At 38.8% G+C, this 21,819-nt stretch overlaps 2 protein-coding genes across 6 annotated transcripts in view; one reads left to right on the top strand and one right to left on the bottom strand.

The window, feature by feature from the left end:
• MED12L (mediator complex subunit 12L) overlaps positions 1-21,819 on the bottom strand; it is a 363,255-nt gene that overhangs the window by 115,107 nt on the left and 226,329 nt on the right. The window lies entirely within an intron of this gene.
• The window catches only part of GPR87 (G protein-coupled receptor 87), a 24,164-nt gene continuing 5,765 nt past the window's right edge, over positions 3,421-21,819 (top strand). Inside the window, exons 1-2 of the mRNA XM_017522844.2 lie at positions 3,421-3,783; positions 21,117-21,248. Of these exons, the coding sequence (XP_017378333.1) occupies positions 21,215-21,248 (34 nt within the window). The 5' untranslated portion in view covers positions 3,421-3,783; positions 21,117-21,214. The remainder of the gene's footprint in view (positions 3,784-21,116; positions 21,249-21,819) is intronic.

Here is a 21,819-nt window from a genome sequence, read left to right as displayed (position 1 = left end):
CCTATATCCCAAAGAAAAAGTGAGTTTGGTTCTATCAACCTTGCAATTAGTAATATACGAACCAGGCCTATGTCCAAAAACAAGATTATGGATACTCTTATTTTACTTCATAATTTCAAACTCCAATGCAGACTTTGGGCTAATATGTCCAAATTGTCTCAGAAACATTTAAGTATCCCCTTGCTACATGTCCCACAGAAGGGACCTAGCAAACACAGAATGAACCGATTTTCAAAAACCAAGGAGATTAAAGAAAAAGTAAAAAAGAGGGACTCAGTAAAGAATAAAAGATTCTTACAAGACAGTAAAACTGAATTCAGTGTGTGCTCATTAAAGAATTTCACATCAAAAAAAATTCTAAAATATTGGGAAATTGTCAAAATTTTAATGCAGGCTAAGTATTTTAAAATATTGTTTCAATGATAATCTCTTGACTGACAATAATATTGTGATTAGGTAAGAGAATATCCTTGTTCTTGGGAAACATATAATATGTGGAAGTAGTTAAGTGTGATATATTTGTCCCAACAACAGCAGGCAGCTTCAAATACATCCCCTCAAAAGCAGGTGTGCTGGGGTGGGGAAGAATACATGTGAAAACAGCAACAATTTATAAATCTAGATGAAATCTAGTTGTACAATTCTTTCAATTTGTTCATAGGCTTAGTTTCTTTAAAAATAATGTTAAAAGGAAAAAACGCCCTATTTTAAAAACAAAACAAACAAAATTTTTTAAAGTTTTGTGGTGGCAGGCAGACACACACACACACACACACACACACACACACACCCACCCACCCAAAGATGTTGTGTACTTAAAAAAAATTGGAGGTTTATAATGGCTAAACAAAACTATTAAAAGAGTGCCCCACAACTAACAAGATTTTCCAATGAAGTGTAAATGGAATTATTGCTATAAAGATCCCTGGGGCTTTTATGAAATGTGAGACTTGCTATAAAAACCAGCAGGAAAAAAATTAAGCAGGTTCACCTTTCGATTATGTAGATAATAATAAAGTTATGGGCTGGCTGTTAGCTGCTCTTTTCATTAAAGTGTTACATTTTTTTCATGACTAAACATGTATCATTTCCCTTTTTGAATGTTAAATAAGACCAGATTTCACAAGTCCCAACTTGAGACTGGCATATACACTTTCAGACTAAAGCATAAAGGCTGTCTCATGTTAACTTTTTCGTTACTATACTAAATTTGCACTGCCAACCAACGAAACACTGAAATACACCAAGCTAGCTGTTATGCCACTGTCCCGGGACATGTTGCTTACAGAGGTATTGAAAAAGAAAAAAGCACATTCTATCCCAAGCCCACCTCAGGAGAAAAAGGGGCCACCTACTGTAGGGAAGGGATATCACCTTATTTCCTACTTAAAACCATCACACACAAAGTTAAAGATGCTTCATTATGTCGCCGGAAAATTTCACAGGTCTTTCTTCACACTTAGAAAGGTCTATAATAACCCTTTCACAGTAGGCCCCTCCCTTTTTTCAAAAGGGCTTTATTCTTATAACAGAAGCCTGTCAAATATCTGTCAGAATAAGCTCCATTCTATGATTGTATACACATCACTGGAAATGTGGGGTGATAATCCTCAGAACTTGCAGCAAAGTTCTTTGCTCAACATGCTTTTAAAGGAGGCCACAAGAGATGCTTTTTCCTTTGACTGATGCTTTTAGTACCTGACAGTTGTTCTGGCAGTAAAATGTCAAAATTATGGGCAGTACCTCAATTATAATTTGTGAATCCTAATGAAAAATGGCAAAAAGTTCAACATAAGAAGGACAAGTCTCCCAAACTAAAGTCTGCATAGCATAACTCTTCTATTCAAAATGCAACAAACTGGCATCAAAAAAAAAAAAAAAAAAAAAAAGAAAAAGAAAGAAAAAGAAAAGAAACTGGATTCAATGCTAAAAGTGAAATCCATGGGGAAGTACGAATAGCACAGAAAGAGTCAAACCTAAATGAAGGATTGTTTGTAAATCTGCAAATTCTTATAAGATTGGGCCATTATTAAGTTGTATTCAAACACCTTCCCTGGGACTAGCTACTTATCCATAACACACTTAATCCACCCAAAGCAGAATAATTAAAAAAAAAAAAATTAAAATTGTGGTTATCTGTTTTTGTACGGTTAGGAAGCAGACAGGAAAAAAATAATACAAAAAATATAATTTTGATACCCAATTCCTGATGTTTAAGTTAAACATACATTTGGTTTAACTTAGAAAAAAAAAATACAGGAAATATAATTCTGACATGCAACTGTTGATCTTTAAGTTAAACACCCATTTGTTTTTCTGTAAAAACACAAGGAAAACTAACTAGTATGTACATATTATTTCCTTAAGAAGGCATAAGTAAACACTAAGTATTACTATTATAGATTAACTAATTTCAAAAAAGTTTTCACCTTTGATTATTTTTATTTATCTTCATCCATGATAACAAGTTTTGATTCCATTTGATGAAATGTTATTTTTTAAAAATTTTAATGCTGCATTCAAGAAAATATCAGCATCTTTGAGATTCTCATCTGAAAGCATGAAAATTATTTACAAATAAGTAAAAGTGGATAGGCGCAGTGGCTTACGGCTGTAATCCCAACACTTTGAGAGGCCAAGGAGGGCGGATCATGAGGTCAGGAGTTCAAGACCAGCCTGGCTAACATAGTGAAACCCATCTCTACTAAAAATACAAAAAGTTAGCTGGGGATAGTGATGAGCACCTGTAATCCTAGCTACTCAGGAGGCTGAGGCAGGAGAATCGCTTGAACCTGGGAGATGGAAGTTGCAGAGAGCCGGTATTATGACACTGCACGCCAGCTGGCGACAGAGCAAGACACAGTCTCAAAAAAAAAAAAAAAAAAAAAAAAAAAAAAAAAAAAAAAAAAAAAAAAAAAAAAAAAAAAAAAAAAAAAAAAAAAAAAATTAACTGATTATATAAATTTGTCGTTGTTGGATGCTTTTTTAAAGCAATAAAACAAATTGTTTTATGTTAAAGGTCAGCATTCAAAGGAGTCAGTGAATCCAGTCCCTGAATAATTTAACATATTTTAAATACTCGTCATTGTATATGTCTATAGATTTCATTAGTTTCATGAATAAGACACTACAGGTTTCCAGAGTTATCAATTACAACAATAAACATATTTTAATTGTAGTTTTTTAATAATATGTAGAATAATATTTTCAAAGAAATAAAGCATATTCTTATTCCTTTTAATCCACAATTTAATCGGCAAGAAAGCTGCCAATATATGTTTTCTAGACAGCAATAGGAAGCTGGGAAATAAACAAAAACAAAGACCTAAAAATTAGATCTGATGAGTTAGTAGGCCCCAACCTGAGACTTCATCCCCCACTCCTTAAGCAGACTTCTGGCCGTCTTAAGCTCCAACCCTCTGTGTTTCCTTCAGGTGAATCACCATCTGATTCCTGCACGTTCAGGAAATACTCTTCCCCAGTCAACAAATCTCACCTACTCTTAGTTGTGAGTCATTTATATTAGCAAGAGAGCAAGTTGTTCCAGTAGTTGCCGGGCAGGAGAATTTGAAAGGGTGCCCCATAGGACAATCTCTAAAGGGGTAGGGGAGATACCGACTTTGTCTGGTTGGGGAGAAAATGTTTAGTTTTTATGCTTTACCAGAAAATCCATTTCCCTGCTGACCTTAGTTTCAAAGCTTATTCTTAATTAGAGACAAGAAGCCTGTTTCAACTTGAAGACACCGTATGAGGTGAATGGACAGCCAGCTACCACAATGAAAGGTAAGCGAAAAATTTTTTATTTTGGACACAGCAATGATTAAAACTTTAATCATACTTCTACTTAACTCTGAGGTTTGAAGAAAAAGTAGAAATTAGAATGCTGACAATAAGATACAGGGCACCACTATGAGCCAGGAAGCTTCAACTGTTTCCAGCTCAGGCAGGCTGAAATATAAACTACATATCATGTCTTCAAAAGTAGAAACAATGTTTTGGCAATCACTTCTATTTAGTACTTTTTTTTTTAAACCACATTTACTTATTAGATGAGTGAAAGCCAAAGTCTCTTATAATTGTTTCCTAGGACCCAACACTTAAATTTGTTTCATAATCGTTTATCTGAATTTAAAAAAAAAAAAGATTTTTCTCTTTCCCAACTGCCTCATTTTGATTAAAAAAAAAAAATACTCAGTCTTTTCATTGTACCACAAAGAACAGGGCAATCCTCATTCTGATCCCTGCAGACATCATGTTGAAACATGTCAGGAAAGGCACGGAGAAAACTGCCCAGTGACTGACAAACAGGTTAGGAACAGCTTAGTTTTGTTCCACATTCAAACTGTTGGGGAAGTTTTCACTGGATTGAGGAAAACAAGAAGCAAGCATGGAGATCTTACTTCTTTTAAATTTTAATAAGGACTTTTAAAAGATAGATGAGCCTAAAAAGTAGAGTGACTTTTTGATTTCTGATTTTAAGATTTATGTGCTATAGAATTTTACATCACATTCTCAAGTTGAATCTGCTTTTATGTTAGCTATATTAACATTTTAACAAGAGTTTTCTTTCATAACTGTTCTCCAATTTACAAGCAATATGAAGAGCAACAAATCTGGTTCTATATATTTGTTATATTCATATTGGGGAAATACATATTGGGAGGAAGAAAAAGCCAGACACCCTGTTGATATTTATTATTTCAGCCAATTGAGATTAACTGTCTCCATGAAGTTAGTGATCAAAGAGGCATGTTCTCTTAGTCCTTCAGCAACATCTCATCCTCAGACTCTTGTCTCTGACATCTATTTGAAAAGTGTTGCAGGTATATGTGGGTTAAGTACAAGGGCCTAGAAGAGCAGATAGACGGATGAACTTCGTATTTAAGGATACAGCCTATAGAAAGAAAGCATCCAGCCAGTAAATCTTCACTATTTCATGAAGACACTGAGAAAATGCCCTAACCAGAGACAACATGTGAAGAGGTTTACTGCATTCAGATATGTGGGTGGGAAAAGGAAGACTAAGTTAAAAGGAATGTTCTTATTTAGAGCTGTGCTGTTTGTGCTCTTCAGAGTCTGCCCGCTTTTCTTCCTTAATATCTTGGCATTTGACTCCATTTAGCAGTAACAACAAAAAAAAAAAGGTATTTCATGCTTCTTTACTCTGAGAAAATGCCACAGAAAGTTTAGAGGAGACCACAATGGCTATTAGTTCTTTGTATGCTCCTAAAATAAGAAAAAACAGGAAAACCCATGAAAGTCCCTCAAAGTCCAATAAATGGTAGGGTTGTGAAGACAGGACAGAAGTGAGGTGAAATCTAGGTAAAGTCACCTCCCTGGAAGCATCCCCCAGTCTACAGGGTAGATGTTCTCTACACAGGTATGAGGGAGTAGTTTGGGTTTAAAGTAGAAAGCCCAGGACTCACAGGAAAATGACCTGGGTTGAAGGGCTGATTGTACCAATATTATCAGTGTGACTTAGGCAAGTCTCTGAATTCCCCAGGAGCTCACTTCCCTCCCTCACAGGTAAAATGTGGGGATTAGATCAGATGGTCAGTAGAGGTCCCTTGCATCTCTAGATTCCCACGATCCAGGTGATATGCTGAGATGCTGGGGTTGGTAATCAAAGAACCTAAGGCTTGGACCAAGCACACAGGTATGCTTGAGAAGAAACAGGGTAGAGCCACAAACTACGTCTTTCCCAATTCTGTCCCTAGCCAGCTACCTGATGTTAATCAAATTTCGACTTCTCTAGGTCTCAGATTCTTCCTCTGCAAGGTGGAGATGAATGTAGGAAGATCAATTTGCTCTTCCTACCTTGTTGGAAAGTTTTGCATTAATACAAATATTAATACAAAGGCCAGCTGCAGTTCTTATAACAGCCTAAAGCAAAGAGGCAAGAGTAAAAGCAAATGTGATGTGACCCTGCTGTTAAAAACTAGATGAGATGCACCACCCCTCACATCTTCTGCTTCAGGCCAGTGGTGAAAGACAGGTTCTATCTGACCTTACAAAGATTTCCAAACCCTCTACCTCCTTATATGGCAAACACAGGCAGAATAGAATATTTGTCCTCTATCCTATACATAATTAGCATATTTTGTTTCATTAACTTTCTTACTGGCCAAATATAAAAAACATTACACTAAAATACATTTAAGGAAGAGCACTGATGAAGTTCCATTTAGTATAAGTCATGACATTAAGTCATTCATATCACTGGTTCTATAGATTATCTTAAACAGTAATTTCTTTTTTTTTTTTCTTTTTCTTTTTGAGACAGAATCTTGCTCTGTTGCCAGGCTGGAGTGCAGTGGCACAATCTTGGCTCACTGCAACCTCCGCCTCCTGGGCTCAAGCAATTCTTCCGCCTCAGCCTCCCGAGTAGCTGGGACCACAGGCATGTGCCACCACATCCGGCTAATTTTTGTATTTTTAGTAGAGATGGGGTTTCACCATGTTGGCCAGGATGGTCTCGATCTCTTGACCTCGTGATCCGCCCACCTCAGCCTCCCAAAGTGCTGGGATTACAGGAGTGAGCCACCGCGCCCGCCCTATAAAGTAATTTCTAATCATTTCCATCATTTTAAAAGAAGAGCAAAACTCCTTAAATGATCTTTTCTAACGTACAAGATAGGATCTAGGATCTGCATGGCACAAACTGTCCTTCTATTCTTAATACTAAAACAATAATAATTAGCTTATGCTGATAGCTTAATATGTGACAAGATTACTGCATATTTTATCATACTTGTTTTTTAACTCAGAAAACCACATGGTAAAAATTACTATTATCCACTTTTACAGCTGAGCAAACTGAGGCTTGATGAGCATACCAGTAGGGAGGAGAGCTCTGACCTTGAACCACTGCCTATAGTCAACCATGCTCTATTTGCTGTTATCTCTTTTTATGGGTAGTTTCATATGTAAAATGATACAGATTTATTGTATATTTACCATACACTAGTATCATAGTACAGACTACAGCAGATAAATGACCATGTTGGGTGCAAGATCCCCTGCAATCAAGTTAGAGCTATTTTACTTGCTAGTTTTCCCAAAGGAGATATCAAGATGCTAATCAGCACAGAATACCAAGTTTTTGTGCAGGCAGTAGCAGAGCGGTAGTTAGGAGTACAGCACTGAGATGAACTTATGTTCTGTTCAAATCCGGGCTCTGACCCTCATTAGAGGTGTTAACGAGGGCATGCTCTAGCACTGCAGCAACAGACGGCATGTATCTGCTCAAAGAACAAATGATATGTGCAAACAGCCCAAGTATACTGTATTCCAAGCATTCTCTCTAAGGCTCAGGTTTTTTTCATCTGAAAAATTAGAGTACTAATTCTTACTACTCACTCAAGCAACTGAGTTACTACTGAGTTATTACTACATGCCAAGTTTGAATAAAAGGTCTATGCTGTGGTAATTCTTCATTCAAAAGAATCTTATGAGGACTGTTTTATGGAAGAAGAAACAGGCTGGATAACTTGCCCAAGTAAGTGGCAAATCTGTAATGTGAATCCAAAGTCCTTTTAATAAATTACAATATACACAGATAATTTAGAATACTCCTGGGCATAGAATAATACTAGCCAGCATTTGCTGAGCTCTTTTGTTGTTGTTGTACCTAACATGATAGACACTTAGACTTCTCAAGCTCCCAGAGAAGGGTTTTGCCCTGTAGCCTGAACAGGCTCCCAGGTTGAAGATACTCCTGGCTCTCGACCACCAGAGCAACTCTCTGGAGGACACAGAACACAGTGAGACTTTGTTTTCCAAGTCCTTGAGTTTAGAGAGTGCACTTTACTGAATATATCAAGATTCGGAATGCCTCCAAAGCAGAGGCCAGTATACCAAAAGAGCAGCAGAAACAAAATGATCTGAAGTCCCTGCACTAAAGAAGCTTATGATCTAGTTGAAGAAAGAAAAATGTTAAGAGAATACTTGGACTGTTTGCACATATTAGAGTACTAAGCCCTGTGGCTCTCAGGCTGAGAACTGACAAGAGAGATCCAAAAAAAACAACGCATGAATATCTGTTGCCACTAGATTGTAGCCAATTGAGGATTTGTTACACTCTTTTGGGGGAGTGGATGACCTACCTGTCCAAACTTCTTCCTCCTCAGACCTGCTAGACCCAAAAATTATAAATGAAACTGAAAATAAATCACAGGGCCTTTTAAAACTTTTTAGATAAATTGGCTCCAAGACAAATTGGAAAAACTGAAAAATTAATTTTTGTTGTTGTTGTTTTGTTTTGAGATGGAGTCTCGCTCTGTCGCCCAGGCTGGAGTGCCTCCTGAGTAGCTGGGATTACAGGTGCGCGCCACCACGTTCAGCTAATTTTTGTATTTTCGGTAGAAATGAGGTTTCACCATGTTGATCAGGCTGGTCTCGAACTCCTGACTTTGTGATCCGCCCACCTCAGCTTCTCAAAGTGCTGGGTTGACAGGCATGAGCCACTGCACACAGCCTAAATTTGTTTACTGGATATGTTTACATAGAAAATAGTGCTACATATAATGATGAGGTAGAGTGTAGCTCACAGTAATATGCAATTCTTAAATATCACAGCTACAATTGTATTCTAGTTGTCTCACCCAAGCATTTTAAAAACCTAAAAAATGAAAACTTTTAGAGGATAATGGCTTGCACAAGGTCAAATGGTATATGCTTATATTATGTATAGCAAAACAAATTAATAGAAGAGTAGTAAATGCCTGATTTTCAGCCATGCCTTACACAGGTCAACTGCCAATATCTAAAAGGTAACTACTACATCAACGTGTCAGCATAAGTCATAATGGCTGCTGGAAAAGTAAAACTATAATATCTGTTAAATATCAATATTCCCTTTACCCTAAAACATTTATGCTAATTTCATGTTGTAAACAACATTATATATATATATATATATATACACATATATGTACATACACATACATACACACAGAGTTTTAAATATATAATTTTAAAACCTATTCATTCTATGCCTAAAGCCAACAGTATAATACCTCAATTATTATCTCTATTTTTCATCTTAAGACCCAGAAATGCTAATATGTACCCAATCCTTCACAAAGTCATGCTGGATCATAGCATGGTCTGTTTATACCCAGTTTACAGCCCATATGAATTTGCAAATAAGACAGGCACTAAATAAGTGTGGAACTCAGTTTGTGTGCTCAAAATTGTAGGCACCTGAAGTATAAATGCCATGGTACACTACCTCTTGTCTGATGGCTTTCCCATGCTAGAATATGCTCTCAGTGACGTAACTGTCTCACAGCCAGGGTGGCACAGCCAAACATCTCTACCCCTTAATGTTTTTCCCCACCCGGGCTCCTATCTGCAGATGGTACATTTCCCATGCTGCTTCCCTTTCCTCTTCTGTCAATCAGAACCCGATTAACTTCATGCCAACTAAGCTCTCCTTCCAATGTATTCATATAATTATTTTATTTATTTATAATCTTCCTGGTTCCAACAACAACAACAAAAACGAAGTATTTTACATGAAGTTAATTCAAATGAACTTTAAATTTAAACAAATGAGGCTTGGGAATAAGAATGGTGGGAAATCAAAAACCATATGAGAAATTAGTTCACCAAATGCATTCATCCCTATCTGATACTGTTGGGCCTTAAGGTGGATCTAAACTCCAGCAGGGAAACAAGAAAGCATAATGATTTCATGTTGATAAATTCACAGCTGGCCAACAGGAACACCATTCTTAATATGTAGACTAGAAAATCTCCCATGAATCTTAACATAAAAAACCAATGTAGTATTGAACACCCAAAGAGTAGGCACAGTGAAAAGGGCTGAATGCTTGAATACACCAATTCAAAGCTCAATCCAGGCAAAGCCATTTTACAGGGGCAGGATGAGACAACATAATGGGGTCCAGGCATGTGGCTCGCTTTAAATATTTTCATCTTACTGCTGTTTCTTCATAATTGTTCTAAGGAAACCTTTCTGCTTCCTTCTCCCAGTGTACTTTATTCTAATTATGAAAATTTCACAAGTGTTAGACATACTAGCCGTCTTTTATTAGCATACTGGTATTGTTGTTTCTCTTATACCTGGCTCACTTTCCTCACTGACACAACCTATCGGGCTGCTGCTGCCATGTGAATTTGCAGCCCTCCACTTTAGCTTCCTCGACGTTACAGTCAGCAGGCCCAGCGTTTGATTAGCTGGTTTGATCAGACCTTCTTCCTGGTCTTCAGCCATGCCTTACACAGGTCAACTGCCAATTCTTACTCTTGTCTCCACCCTCCCTGGGTTGTACCCTTTCACTTCAGAAGGCAGAAAACAAAATATTTTTAAAAAATTAAAAAAAAAAAAAAACTGACATATGGCTGCCAAAATGAAATTAGGTCAGAGAGGGGGCCAAATTCCATCACAGCCAAATAGTAAATCAAAGGTATTTTTGAACTCTGACTCTGTGCCTGCAGGTACTCTGCTAGACCCTGAAGATAAAAGGATGTAAGGACACTCTGGCAGTCAAGCAAACAACAAAAACAGAATACAACAGCTAGAGGTATGGGAAGCCATAAGGTTGAGGAGCACTTACGTGGCACATGGGGATAACATGGAAGGCTTTGAGAAGAGGAGGCAGACAAATTAGACCTGAAGGTGGTATAGGCAGCTTAGTAGCCAAGAGGGAGATTTCCAGGATAAAATACATGCAAGGTAAGAAGGGCCTGGGGCAAGAGCATGGGAGCTACAAAGTGGACACGTATACAGGTCAGGTCAGGAGGTCCTCATCACCTGCAAAGGAGCCTGAGTTGTATCCTGTACAAGACAGTAAGCCAGTGAGGACTGCGACAGAGAAGGACATCAAGCAAAGACATGCAAACAGCAGGAAAATGCATATGGGAAATCTTAATACAAATATATAGGTTACTATTTCTCCTAGTGGGGAAGTTATCACCTTTATAAATCAAGCCAGAGAAAATTACTTTAATTCAAATATTCCTATTAGTTTAAGAGGCATTGTTTAAAAAAAAATGATTCATGCCAGAAGTTGTTAAATTCACTGAAGTAGGAATTACTTCAAAGAACTTTATATGTGGGTGTGTATTTCATGAAATGAGTTATATGCGATCCCAGATCCTTTTACTACATATGGGTGAGGGTGGGTTATTTGTATTCATGAGAAGGGAACAACGAGAGCGTGCATTTGATGCTGATTAAAAAATGTGAAATATCCACTCATGTTAAAGACTTCACTTGAGAATTTTACAATTGTCAGTGAAGACAAGTGATGAAACGGAAAGAAAAATGCTCTCTTAGGTAACTGTCTGAATCCATTAACTTAAATAGCATTAAGGTTTGGTTAAGCTGTGATTGGAAGAATTACGGTAGCTAACCTGACAACAGTTCTACTGGGAGAAGCCTGGAGAACACCTGCCACCACATTCCACAGCCCAGAAAACTATAATGATGGCCGTATTAAAATATCAAGGCGACACCACCACCACTGCCATGAAGAATAATTATAACTCTTAAGTATAATGCTTAAGCCACAAGGTGCTATTCCAAAACAAGAAACAGCATCTACACGAACTTGTGAAAAGTATTCTGCATCTTTTAATAGGCTAGTAAATGGTAATCAAACAACTAGAGACTTTACCTGGAGTCTTGAATTCTAAGAATATTTTTAAGGGGCAGAAGTCACTTGAAATGTATTTAGTTTAGAACATATTCATTTAAAACCACTATGCTGGCTACTGGGACGGTAGTCCCTAACCAGACCAGCCTCTTACATAAATGATCCAGAAGTTACCTATGTGGAAATTATACTTTGCTTAAACAGAAAATAAAAATACATGTTTCAGCTCAGTAAGTTGTAAAATTTGAGCAAAATTCTTATTACGCACAATAACCACATAGTAATGTGATACAGATCTCCTGATCTGACTCACAATAGCCACATAGTGAGTAGGAATTTTACTCAAATTTTATGATTTACTGAGTTAAAACACATTTTTATTTGCTGTTTAAGAAAAGCATTTACTGTTTAAGCAAAGTATATTTGCCATGAATTACACCTTTATATCACTATTGCACTTACAATACAAAATTGACTTAGCATATGTTCTCTTACCAGATTAACACAACACTCTTGGAAAGTAAGTCAAGTATTTATTATTCTCCCTGTTTCATACATAAGGAGGCTCAAGCTCTGTGAGATATAATGCTTTACTCCAGGTCACAGGGCCAAAGATATTGTGAGTCAAAAACTTAACAGGGCGCAGTGGCTCACACCTGTTAATCCCAGCACTTTGAGAGGCCAAGGTGAGCAGATCACGAGGTCAGGAGATCGAGACCATCATGGCTAACACAGTGAAACCCCATCTCCACTAAAAATACAAAAAATTAGCTGGGTGGCATGTGCCTGTAGTCCCAGCTACCTGGGAGGCTGAGGCAGCAGAATCGTTTGAACACTAGAGGTGGAGGTTGTAGTAGGCCAAGATTGCGCCACCGCACTCCAGCCTGAGAGACAGGATGAGACTCCGTCTCCCAAAACAACAACAACAAAAAAAATTTAACACCTGCCTACTGAATCCAGGTCTAGGATACTTTGCACTGGTTAGGGAATCTCAGTCTAGAACACTTTCTACCAGAGAAGCTACTTCTGACACTCCACTAGGTCAGCAAAGCAACACCACAGAGGCAGCCTGTTCTGGGGTAATAAAACCTAGAGCTCATTTCCTGGCTTTGCCTCTCACCATCTGTGTACTATTGGGCAGGCTGTTTTATCTTGCTCAGTTCCCTCACTTGCCCAGAGAGAATAGTCAAGTTTGAGGTTAAGGTTATAAAGAACCATTAGACACAAACCTTGTCTTTAGGGAGTTTACAATAACTTTACAACTTACGGAGTTTACATCAACCCCTCATCCCCTCTAAATACACACACACACACACACACACACACACACACACACACACAGAGTTACCTGAGGTCACCTGAAAAAAATGTCTATATTGTTAACCAAAATAGTCCTAATTGTAAGCTACATGTATCAAGCAAAACTATGAGAAGAGAACATCAGTGTAGTACCTGAAAAACCTGAATGAAGGGTTGCTGTGCTTTGCATTCCAGCACCTTTGGAAGACTAGCTCTATGCATGCATTTATGAAATGTGCTATGAATAAAGTGACCTAATTCCATTGCAAAAAAAGGTAACTCATAACCAGTGAGGTAACCTGCCTCTTTCCCCAGGCCTTTGGCAGAGCTATAATCTTAGCATGAAAAATACACATAAATTTACAAACACACATACATATAAAGTCAGGTTTAAACTCAGAAAGATTCTTAGACAATAGGTGATACCAAAATAGAAGATACCCTGTATCTTTCAACAGAAACTTTCTATCAGGTGGCTTCTGTGACGATTATATCTTCACCACAAAAATGCAGGAACTTATATATCTCTATATAATCCATTAGTTCAGTATAGCTTTTCAGAAGTAAAGTGACAAAACAAACCTTCATATCTCAAATTCTTACAATTTCAGATGTGAGCTTTCAGAGGGAAAACTGGAGAGTAGAGGACAATAGGAAAGGTATTGATATTACAACACTGTCATTTCCGAGCCACCATTTCCCAAACACTAAGTAAAAACAATTCATCATGAGCAACTGCATGTAGGGAGCCAGCATTTAACTGGCATTTATCTTTCAAGATCCTGATCAGAGGGCAATAACAAGAGGGATGAAGCCCAGGGAGAGTTAAAGCATTGCTATGGCATGGCAGGGCACACCGCCGGCTCTGCCTGCGGAGGGAGTTTCCCCCGGCGTAGTACAAATGACTCCCCACCCACACCGAGATCCAATCCAGTAAACTGTAACAGCAGGCTGGCTGTGTGTGAACCACAAGTCTGGGTGACCAAAGTAGCTGTTCAGTAGTCCTGGATGTTGTCCTCCCATAGCCCTTCTAGGGAGAGAGAGCAAAGGTTTGGGCATCCAACACAACTGGGGTCAAGTCCCTACTCCACTAGTGGGAAGCTTTTCTTGACACCAGAAATCTGTTTTTCCCCATCAAAAGCAGTTTTATCAGACAATCAGTAGGGTTTTCACTTAAAGGCCCCAGTAGAGAGGTGGCACAGAGAAAAGCTCAACTATGACAATTCATTCTTAGGAGTGAATTAAACAACATGACCTCCTGTCACTACTTTTTCTGGGTTGCTCAGAGGTATAAGAAAAAACATTTGAAAAGAAAGGCTAAGTGATGGCCAGTAATACAAGAAAAATCAGGCATTTGCAGGGAGGAGAGAAAGAAGAGAAAAATATATTTATAATCAAAGTAGAACAATTGGGGATCTATGGAGGTTAAGTATAGCCATGTAAGACTAAATGATAAGCGGAATCAGGGTTGCAAAATCAAGTGGCTGTGGGACCCAGCAGGTAATGCTCCCTAAAGAGGCAGCCCAGGGATGTCAAGGAGAATGCTGTGAGCTGGAGAACTGGAGAGAGCTCACTTCCCCAACAGGAAGGGGCAACTCATACTGCTGGACTATTCATGCTGGATGTTGGCCCATCTTTTCATCTTTCAAGACGGGATCCAAATCTGGATTTTTATGTGACATTTCCTGATGTTGTCAACATTGTTCAGGCCAAATAAAACTAGACCTTTAGTTTGGAAGATTAGCAGTTCCTTCACAAGCTTGATGGAGAAAACAAACTCCTACCTCTGCCCAATACTGCCCTCCTCCCACTTCCTGTCCTCTAAAATAAACCCCCAGAATCATTCTTCATTTTTATTCCACAGGAGTGTAATAGACAGAACTGCAATTTCAGTTTCTACTGGATTCTATATGAATCCCAGCTCTACCCATTACTCACGATGTGAGTCAGGGCAAGTTAATTAAACTGTCTGAATCTTCTATCTTCCTACCCAGGGGAGGGGAGTGGGTGGAAATATATCTAGGTCCTAGGGTTGCTCTGAAGATTGCTTGAGATATCAACCACTAAGTTTAGGGTCTAAAAGCAAGGAGAAATTGAGAACATGTTAATCCTTTTCCACCACCCTCATTTTAAAAGAATAGCTTACAACCAACAACAAAGAAACACGGTTAGTAAAATAGCCAAAGGACAGTATCAATGGGTGGCTGGAAAAAAAACAGATCTCTAAGTAGCGATAACATCTAACCTCAGGAATGCCTGTGAAACCTGGGCCTACCACAAACATCACATTCTTGAGTGGTTTCATCAGCTCTCAGCTGAAGAAGCAGTAGGTGGCAGGGTAGGATTCCCACCCAGGATCCAGGTCCTGGAACGGAGCCCTTTACTACCGCTGAAGCAATCTTCCTTGCAACACCCTGCAAGTGCTGGGACATGCAGACAATTCAGAGCCACTGCAGTAAAAGCACACAGGGAGCCCGGAAGCTGAGGCACTCATTGTTCAGAAAGACAGCAGGCGGGTGAGGGTCTGAGACAACTTAAAGGAAGGGCAAGCTCTTACAGCAAAAGTATCAGTCAAATGACTCCTGAGAGGTCAGCTGAGGCAACCAGCCACACAGCCATCTCAGCGTAAACAAGGTGCAAGCATTCACCCTCATCAACCCCCTTGTCCAACCTACGAAGCACTAAATAAATTCAACTGTGTACCTATGATATACAGTGGGGACTGAAACGACTTCAGCCCCACCCTGTTGCAAGTACACAGGCTGCTTTGTAAATGTTAATCATTGTACCTCACAGTCATCCTATAATGGACAAGTTACCATACCCATTTTACATATGCAGAAATGGAGGATTAGAAGCTAAAAGGAACAGAGCTAGGGTTGTAATCCAGAGAATCAGAGAGCCAAATCCTCGCTCTTTGCACTCCACCATGGTGCCGCCATACTCAAGTACAGGTCAAGGCAGGATTTTTTTTTTTTTAAACCAAGCTGGGAAAATTTTTAAATGCCAGACATTAAATGATATGCTTAAGAAAACCCTCCATCAAACCTTTATATACCTGTATCTTTACCTCCCACCTTCTGTGTCTCCTTCCCGTCACAGGCATGTTCTTTTTTTGAAAGGGTTGTCTGAGATTGCTGCCTCCACTTCCTCACCTTACAGTTGTTACTAAACCTCTGTCATTAGGCTTCTCACCTCAAAACACCCCGGGCCCCCCAGCACATGGAGCACTGGCAAAGATGAACAATAGCCTTTTTGTTGCTGAGTCCCATCCAATGGCACTTTGCTGTCCTATGTCACTTGACTTCCCCCACAGGATAAAACTAGTCACAATTCCTCATTTCTCAAACTCTCTTTTTGGTTCACATGACATTTTTCTTTTTCGGTAATCCTCCCAACTCTCTGGCCTTTCCTTTAGGTACTCCCCGCACCCTAAGACTGCGGCATTAAAAAGTCTACATTAGCTCTCTGCTATTCTCACTCCACCGTGTACTTTTAGTTTTCTATTTGTTTACGGGGACAGTCTCATTCTGTCATCCAGGCTGGAGTGCAACAGTGCCATCTCGGCTCACTGCAACCTCCGCCTCCTGGGTTCAAGGGATTCTCCTACCTGCCAAGTAGCTGGGATTACAGACTCATGCTATGTCACCTAGCTAATTTTTCTATTTTTAGTAAAGATGGGGTTTCACTATGTTGGCCAGGCTGGTCTCAAACTCCTAACCTCAGGTAATCTGCCCACCATGGCATCCCAAAGTGCTGAGATTACAGGCGTGAGCCACCATGCATGGCCAACTGTGCAGTTTCATCTTGGACAATCTCATCCATTCCCACAGCTTCTTCTATCACTGATTTTCTGTTGGCCTTAGATTGACATCACCAGCCAGGAGCGCCTCTCCAGGCTCCAGACCTGTCTCTTTAATCATCCAGTAGACATCTCCACATGCATCATGAAACCAACTAATCCAAAACTAAACTCCACCCATCCCAATACATGCTTGTCCTTTCATAGGTCCTGCATCAGTGAAAGAGACTAAAATCTATACCTGGGAGGCCTCCAACACTCTTGTAACCCTTTTCACCAGCATCATTCAGCCACAAATTCTTTAAGATGCTTCACATTTGTCGTATTTCTCCATCTCTACATACCATCACCAGTTCCCTAGTAGATTATTATACCTTATCTTTGGCTACACTCAGCATTTCCATGTGTTCCTTTCTGATTAGACCTTGGGCAAGCCTGCCACAACTTGGGCATCATAGTTGCCATGGAACCTCTCTTATCCTTGCTTCTCCTCAGTTTGGGTACACCTCTGTACCTTCACAGCATCCCAAACCTCCCATTCAATATTGAAATGGTCTGTTTACTTCTGGATTCTAACTAGACTTTCAACTTGAGGACAGAAATGTACCTTTCTCATCTTTATAAATCCCAGGGCCTGAAATACGAGCAGACTCTTAGTAAATGATGTTATGAAAGAGATCAGGTTATGGCTGGGGAAGAAGTAGAGATTTCCCAGGTAGGGAGACAAGGGAGAAAGGAGGCCATTCACGGGGAAGGAACAGGTATGAAGAAAAGCAGAGAACTAAACTCAGGCATATTGCTGAGAGTCTGCAGTTTGGTTAAACCAGAGAGTTCCAATAAGAGGAACATGATCTTGAATTTAATTTAGGCCAAGGTTAATGGAAATAACAGCAGAAACCAGCATTTATAAAGCACTTAATTTATAAAAGTATATTCAATTTAACCACAAGAAGGAGGGATGCTAGATCCAGAAAGTAAGTATTGTTGTTCCCACGACTCAAAAGATTATGGGGCAAGCAGATATCTCCAACGTCTGTTGTGAGCTCTTAGTTACCAGAATCTACCATGTTCTGACTTCCACATTTCATGATCTTTAACAGTACAAAAATAACTCCTTATCTTTAGTTAGTAATTATAATTCAAGAATTGCCTACCATACAGTAACAGAGGATTAAGGAGCAAAAGAAAGACATGACTACATGCGTGATTTTAGAAAGATGAATCTGGCAACAAAAAGCAAAAGAGATTTATTTAAGAGGAATGAAGCAAGCAGCAGATTGACCAGAGGGGAAGAACAGTGGAGCACCTCTATCCAGAAGAGGACTGTTGGGTAGTAAGCAGGCAGAAGCAAAGGAGAGGTATAACATAAGAAACAGAAATATCAAAATAAGTAAGTGGCTAGCTACCTGAGAGGCAAGAAAGAGAGAAGCATCAAATAGTGTACTGAGCTTTGAAACTCTACTGACCAACAGATAAAGCAAATATTCATAGATAGAATAAAAGAAAAAGTTTCTTTTGAAAAAAGGAAAAACAGGTAAAGTTTAGATATGCTAAGTTTGACAACACAGACATACAACACACTCCAATGTCAACAGTAAGCTGGAGTTTAGGGAAAGTGAGAGAGAGACTATGGTGCCATCGCAGAGGTGAGGTCCATACATCGGTGTAGACACAGGTTCTCCAGAGAAAAAGAAACAGAAAAATGAGGGCTTGTGACCTGAATTTAGAGGGAGGACTTCATTTAGAGAAGGTAGTAAAGGAGATGAAAAAGGAAGAAACTCTTAGAAGCCAATAGAGGACAATAAAACATATTTCCCAAACCTAGATAATAAATTTGATTTTAGAAAACCTAAGGATCATGTCTGAATGAATTAAAATCCTAATTTTTCCATATAATTTCAACAGGAATTATTAAGAAAATGGGAATATGGATCACCCAAAAGCACAAATTATCAGCCACATCCAGTGTTTGTAGATTATGGATCCAATTCCAAAAGGGACTCATAAATGAATCCTATAAATCACTTACATAACAGTGACCCCCCACCTGCTTGAAAAGGTGGAACTTTTGCTAAATGTACTCTGCATTTCACTATCTTCTCAAAGGATTAGAGAATGTACTTTTTAGATACATTTTCCATGGGTTTTAAAACTCATCCTTTATTGGCAGTAGCCCGTTTTATTCCTTTTCTTTCATCTGTGCTCTTTAGTTATTAACTTTATTGAGACATAATGTATATGTAACATAGTTCTCATCCATTTCAAGTATACAAATATTTTATTTATACAATTATGCTTAGTAAATTTGAAGATTTGCATAACCATGACCACTATCCAGTTTTCATCACACCAGCAGGATCTCTCACACCCTCCACTCCACCCCCAAAGCCAGCAGACACTCATCTAGTTTCCGCCTCTACAGATTTGCCTGTTCTGGACATTTCACCTAAAGGCTATGTAATCTTTTGTGTCTGGCTTTTTCTCATGCAAAACATTTTTGAGGTTCATCTATACGATAGCTGTATTTCATTTCTTTTTATTGGGTACTATTCCATCCTATTCCTATACCACAGTTTACTCATCTGCTCTCCAGTTGGCACTTGGCTTCTTCCTCCTTTTAACTGTCATGAATAATGCTATTATAAACAATCGCATACAAGTCTTTGCATGGGCATATGTTTTCATTTCTCTTGGCTAGATACCTAGACGTAGAACTACCGGATCATATCATACATTTAGTTTTAACTTTTTAAGAAATTGCCAAACTTGTTCCAGAGTGGCTGTTTTAAATTCTTATCAGAAGTGTATGAGGGGTCCTATTTTTCTACACCCTCAGCAGCACTTGTTACTGTCTTTTTCAGACACAGCCATTCTGGTAGATGCCAGATGGTATGACACTGTGGTTCTCATTTGAATTTCCCTACTGACTAATGATGTTCAGTGTCTTTCCATGTGCTCTTGGTGAAATGTCTAGACAAATCTTTTGACCTTTTTTAATTGGGTTGTGTTCTTCTTATTAAGAAGTTGTAAAAGTTCTTTGCATATTCTAAATAGAAATCCTTTATCAGAAATGTAACACGCAAACATTTTCTCCCAGTCTCTTCTACGCCCTCCTTATTGGCCAATTGTCTGCTCTCTCTCTCTTACTGCAACTGACAGTTGCAGTGAGTAAGGTATACATGAAGCCATCTGAAAAGGACAACACACAACTTGGGAACAGAAAAACATAAAACTAAAAAGGTGTTTATCAGGTAATTTCCTTGAAATGTTTTTTTTTTGAGAAACTGGATTCAAACTTTTTAAGCTTACTGAAATCCAAAGATTATTATAAAGTCTAGAAAACTAAACGCTTCAGTCATTCTTCCCAGTAAGCTTTAATAAACAAAAAGAAAGCGGAGTTTTACCTCTTTGCCTTACATTAAAAATAAGGTAATGCTGGCACCCAAAAAGGAGGAACTCTAAGAACCTTAATCATTGCCTATGCTCCATTAACCAAAAAACACCTTCTAAATGCTGCTGTGTACCACATACTGAAGCTGTTCAAGGTGAGGTATGGATAGACTGTCTAAACTCTCAAAAGAGTAGATTTTGGGTGGAGAGAATCATTGAAAAATTCAAAACCATTTTTTCTATCTCCTACCAAATCAAGTACCTTAGCTACATGTGATATTTGCAAACAGAAGAGAAGGACACATATAGAAACATAAAAAGAAATAATAAGTGCCTCTCTACTTACTGTGTAACTCTTACGCATACTCCTGCCTTCCATGTGCCCTTTCCCTGCTGTCTCAGCACATTTGCTGGGGCAAAAGTAACTGCTCACACCAGCCACAAGTTTGCTTTGTTCTTAGACAGAATGAGGTTATTTGGGGTCTCTTTAAGCAACATCAGTGATGGGACATGAAAGTTCCACATGGTTTTATTTCATGAGAAACAGCGTGACTTCCCCTAACAGTAAACTGTTCCATAAGCACATTTTACTTCAGCTGCACTTTCCAGAACAGTTCCCAGGATTTCTGTTTTCTATGGTCAATACTGGATGGAAGCCAGAGAACAGAGAACAGGCCCAGGTGCAGGGGAAGGGGTGGGGGAAATCACACTTGATAATATCCAACATCACAAGCACACAGGGTCTCAGCTAATCTTTATTAAGATGTGGTGAGGCATATAAAGTTCAGAAAAGTTAAGGTATGTAGCCAGTCACCCACCAGACATAATTCCCAGAAGGGAATTATGAAAGAGGGCAACTCTTGTGTGGCCCAGGTGTTCATATGCAAAGGACACATGCTTTCTGAATCATGAAGCAATTTCTTTAACTGAAAAGACCAAAATGTTATATGTTCAAATTCCTTCCCAAATGATTTTCCCCCCATTTTTCCTTCTCTCTCTAGAAATCAAACCAGGAATAACCTATGCTGAACCCACGCCTCAGTCATCCCCAAGTGTTTCCTGACACGCATCTTTGCTTACAGTGCATCACAACTGAAGAATGGGGCTCAACTGGACACTTGCAAAATTACCAAGTAAGCCATCAGAAGAGATGCAAAGAAAATCTTATTTTATCAATGAATATTACTTATACTGTGTGGCAACTTGGGGAGTTTAATGGTCAGAGAACCAATGAACAAAATAAACCAGTTTTAGCTATGCATTTCCTTAGGTATAAAAGAGCAAACATGCAGGATGGCATTGCTGAGATAAATGCAGCTTGCTATCACTTCGTTTTAAACTTTGTTTCATCTAGACATCTCTAAAATGACAAGTAGGATTAAATTAATATTTGTAGAATATTTTTAAACACAAACTAAAATTACGTATTACTTTCCAGATTTCATAGTCTAAACCAAGGTTCACAAGGTTCCCCAAGAGGCCAGAGACAGCATCTACCTAATCTACTGGGTAACTATTTAGAAAATAATCATACCTAAATATAAAAAATTAGCCAGGTATGGTGGTGCATGTCTGTAGTCCCAGCTACTCAGGAGGCTGAGGCACAAGAATCGCTTGAACCCGGCAGGCAGAAGTTTCAGTGAGACAAGATCGCACTACTGCACTCCAGCCTGGGTGACAGAGTAAGACTCCATATCAAAAAAA

Source organism: Cebus imitator, unplaced genomic scaffold, assembly GCF_001604975.1.
Source record: "Cebus imitator isolate Cc_AM_T3 unplaced genomic scaffold, Cebus_imitator-1.0 Scaffold25, whole genome shotgun sequence".
Taxonomy (NCBI): domain Eukaryota; kingdom Metazoa; phylum Chordata; class Mammalia; order Primates; family Cebidae; genus Cebus; species Cebus imitator.
The sequence above is the reverse complement of the archived record's forward strand: the minus strand, read 5'-3'. Positions and strand labels throughout refer to the sequence as shown.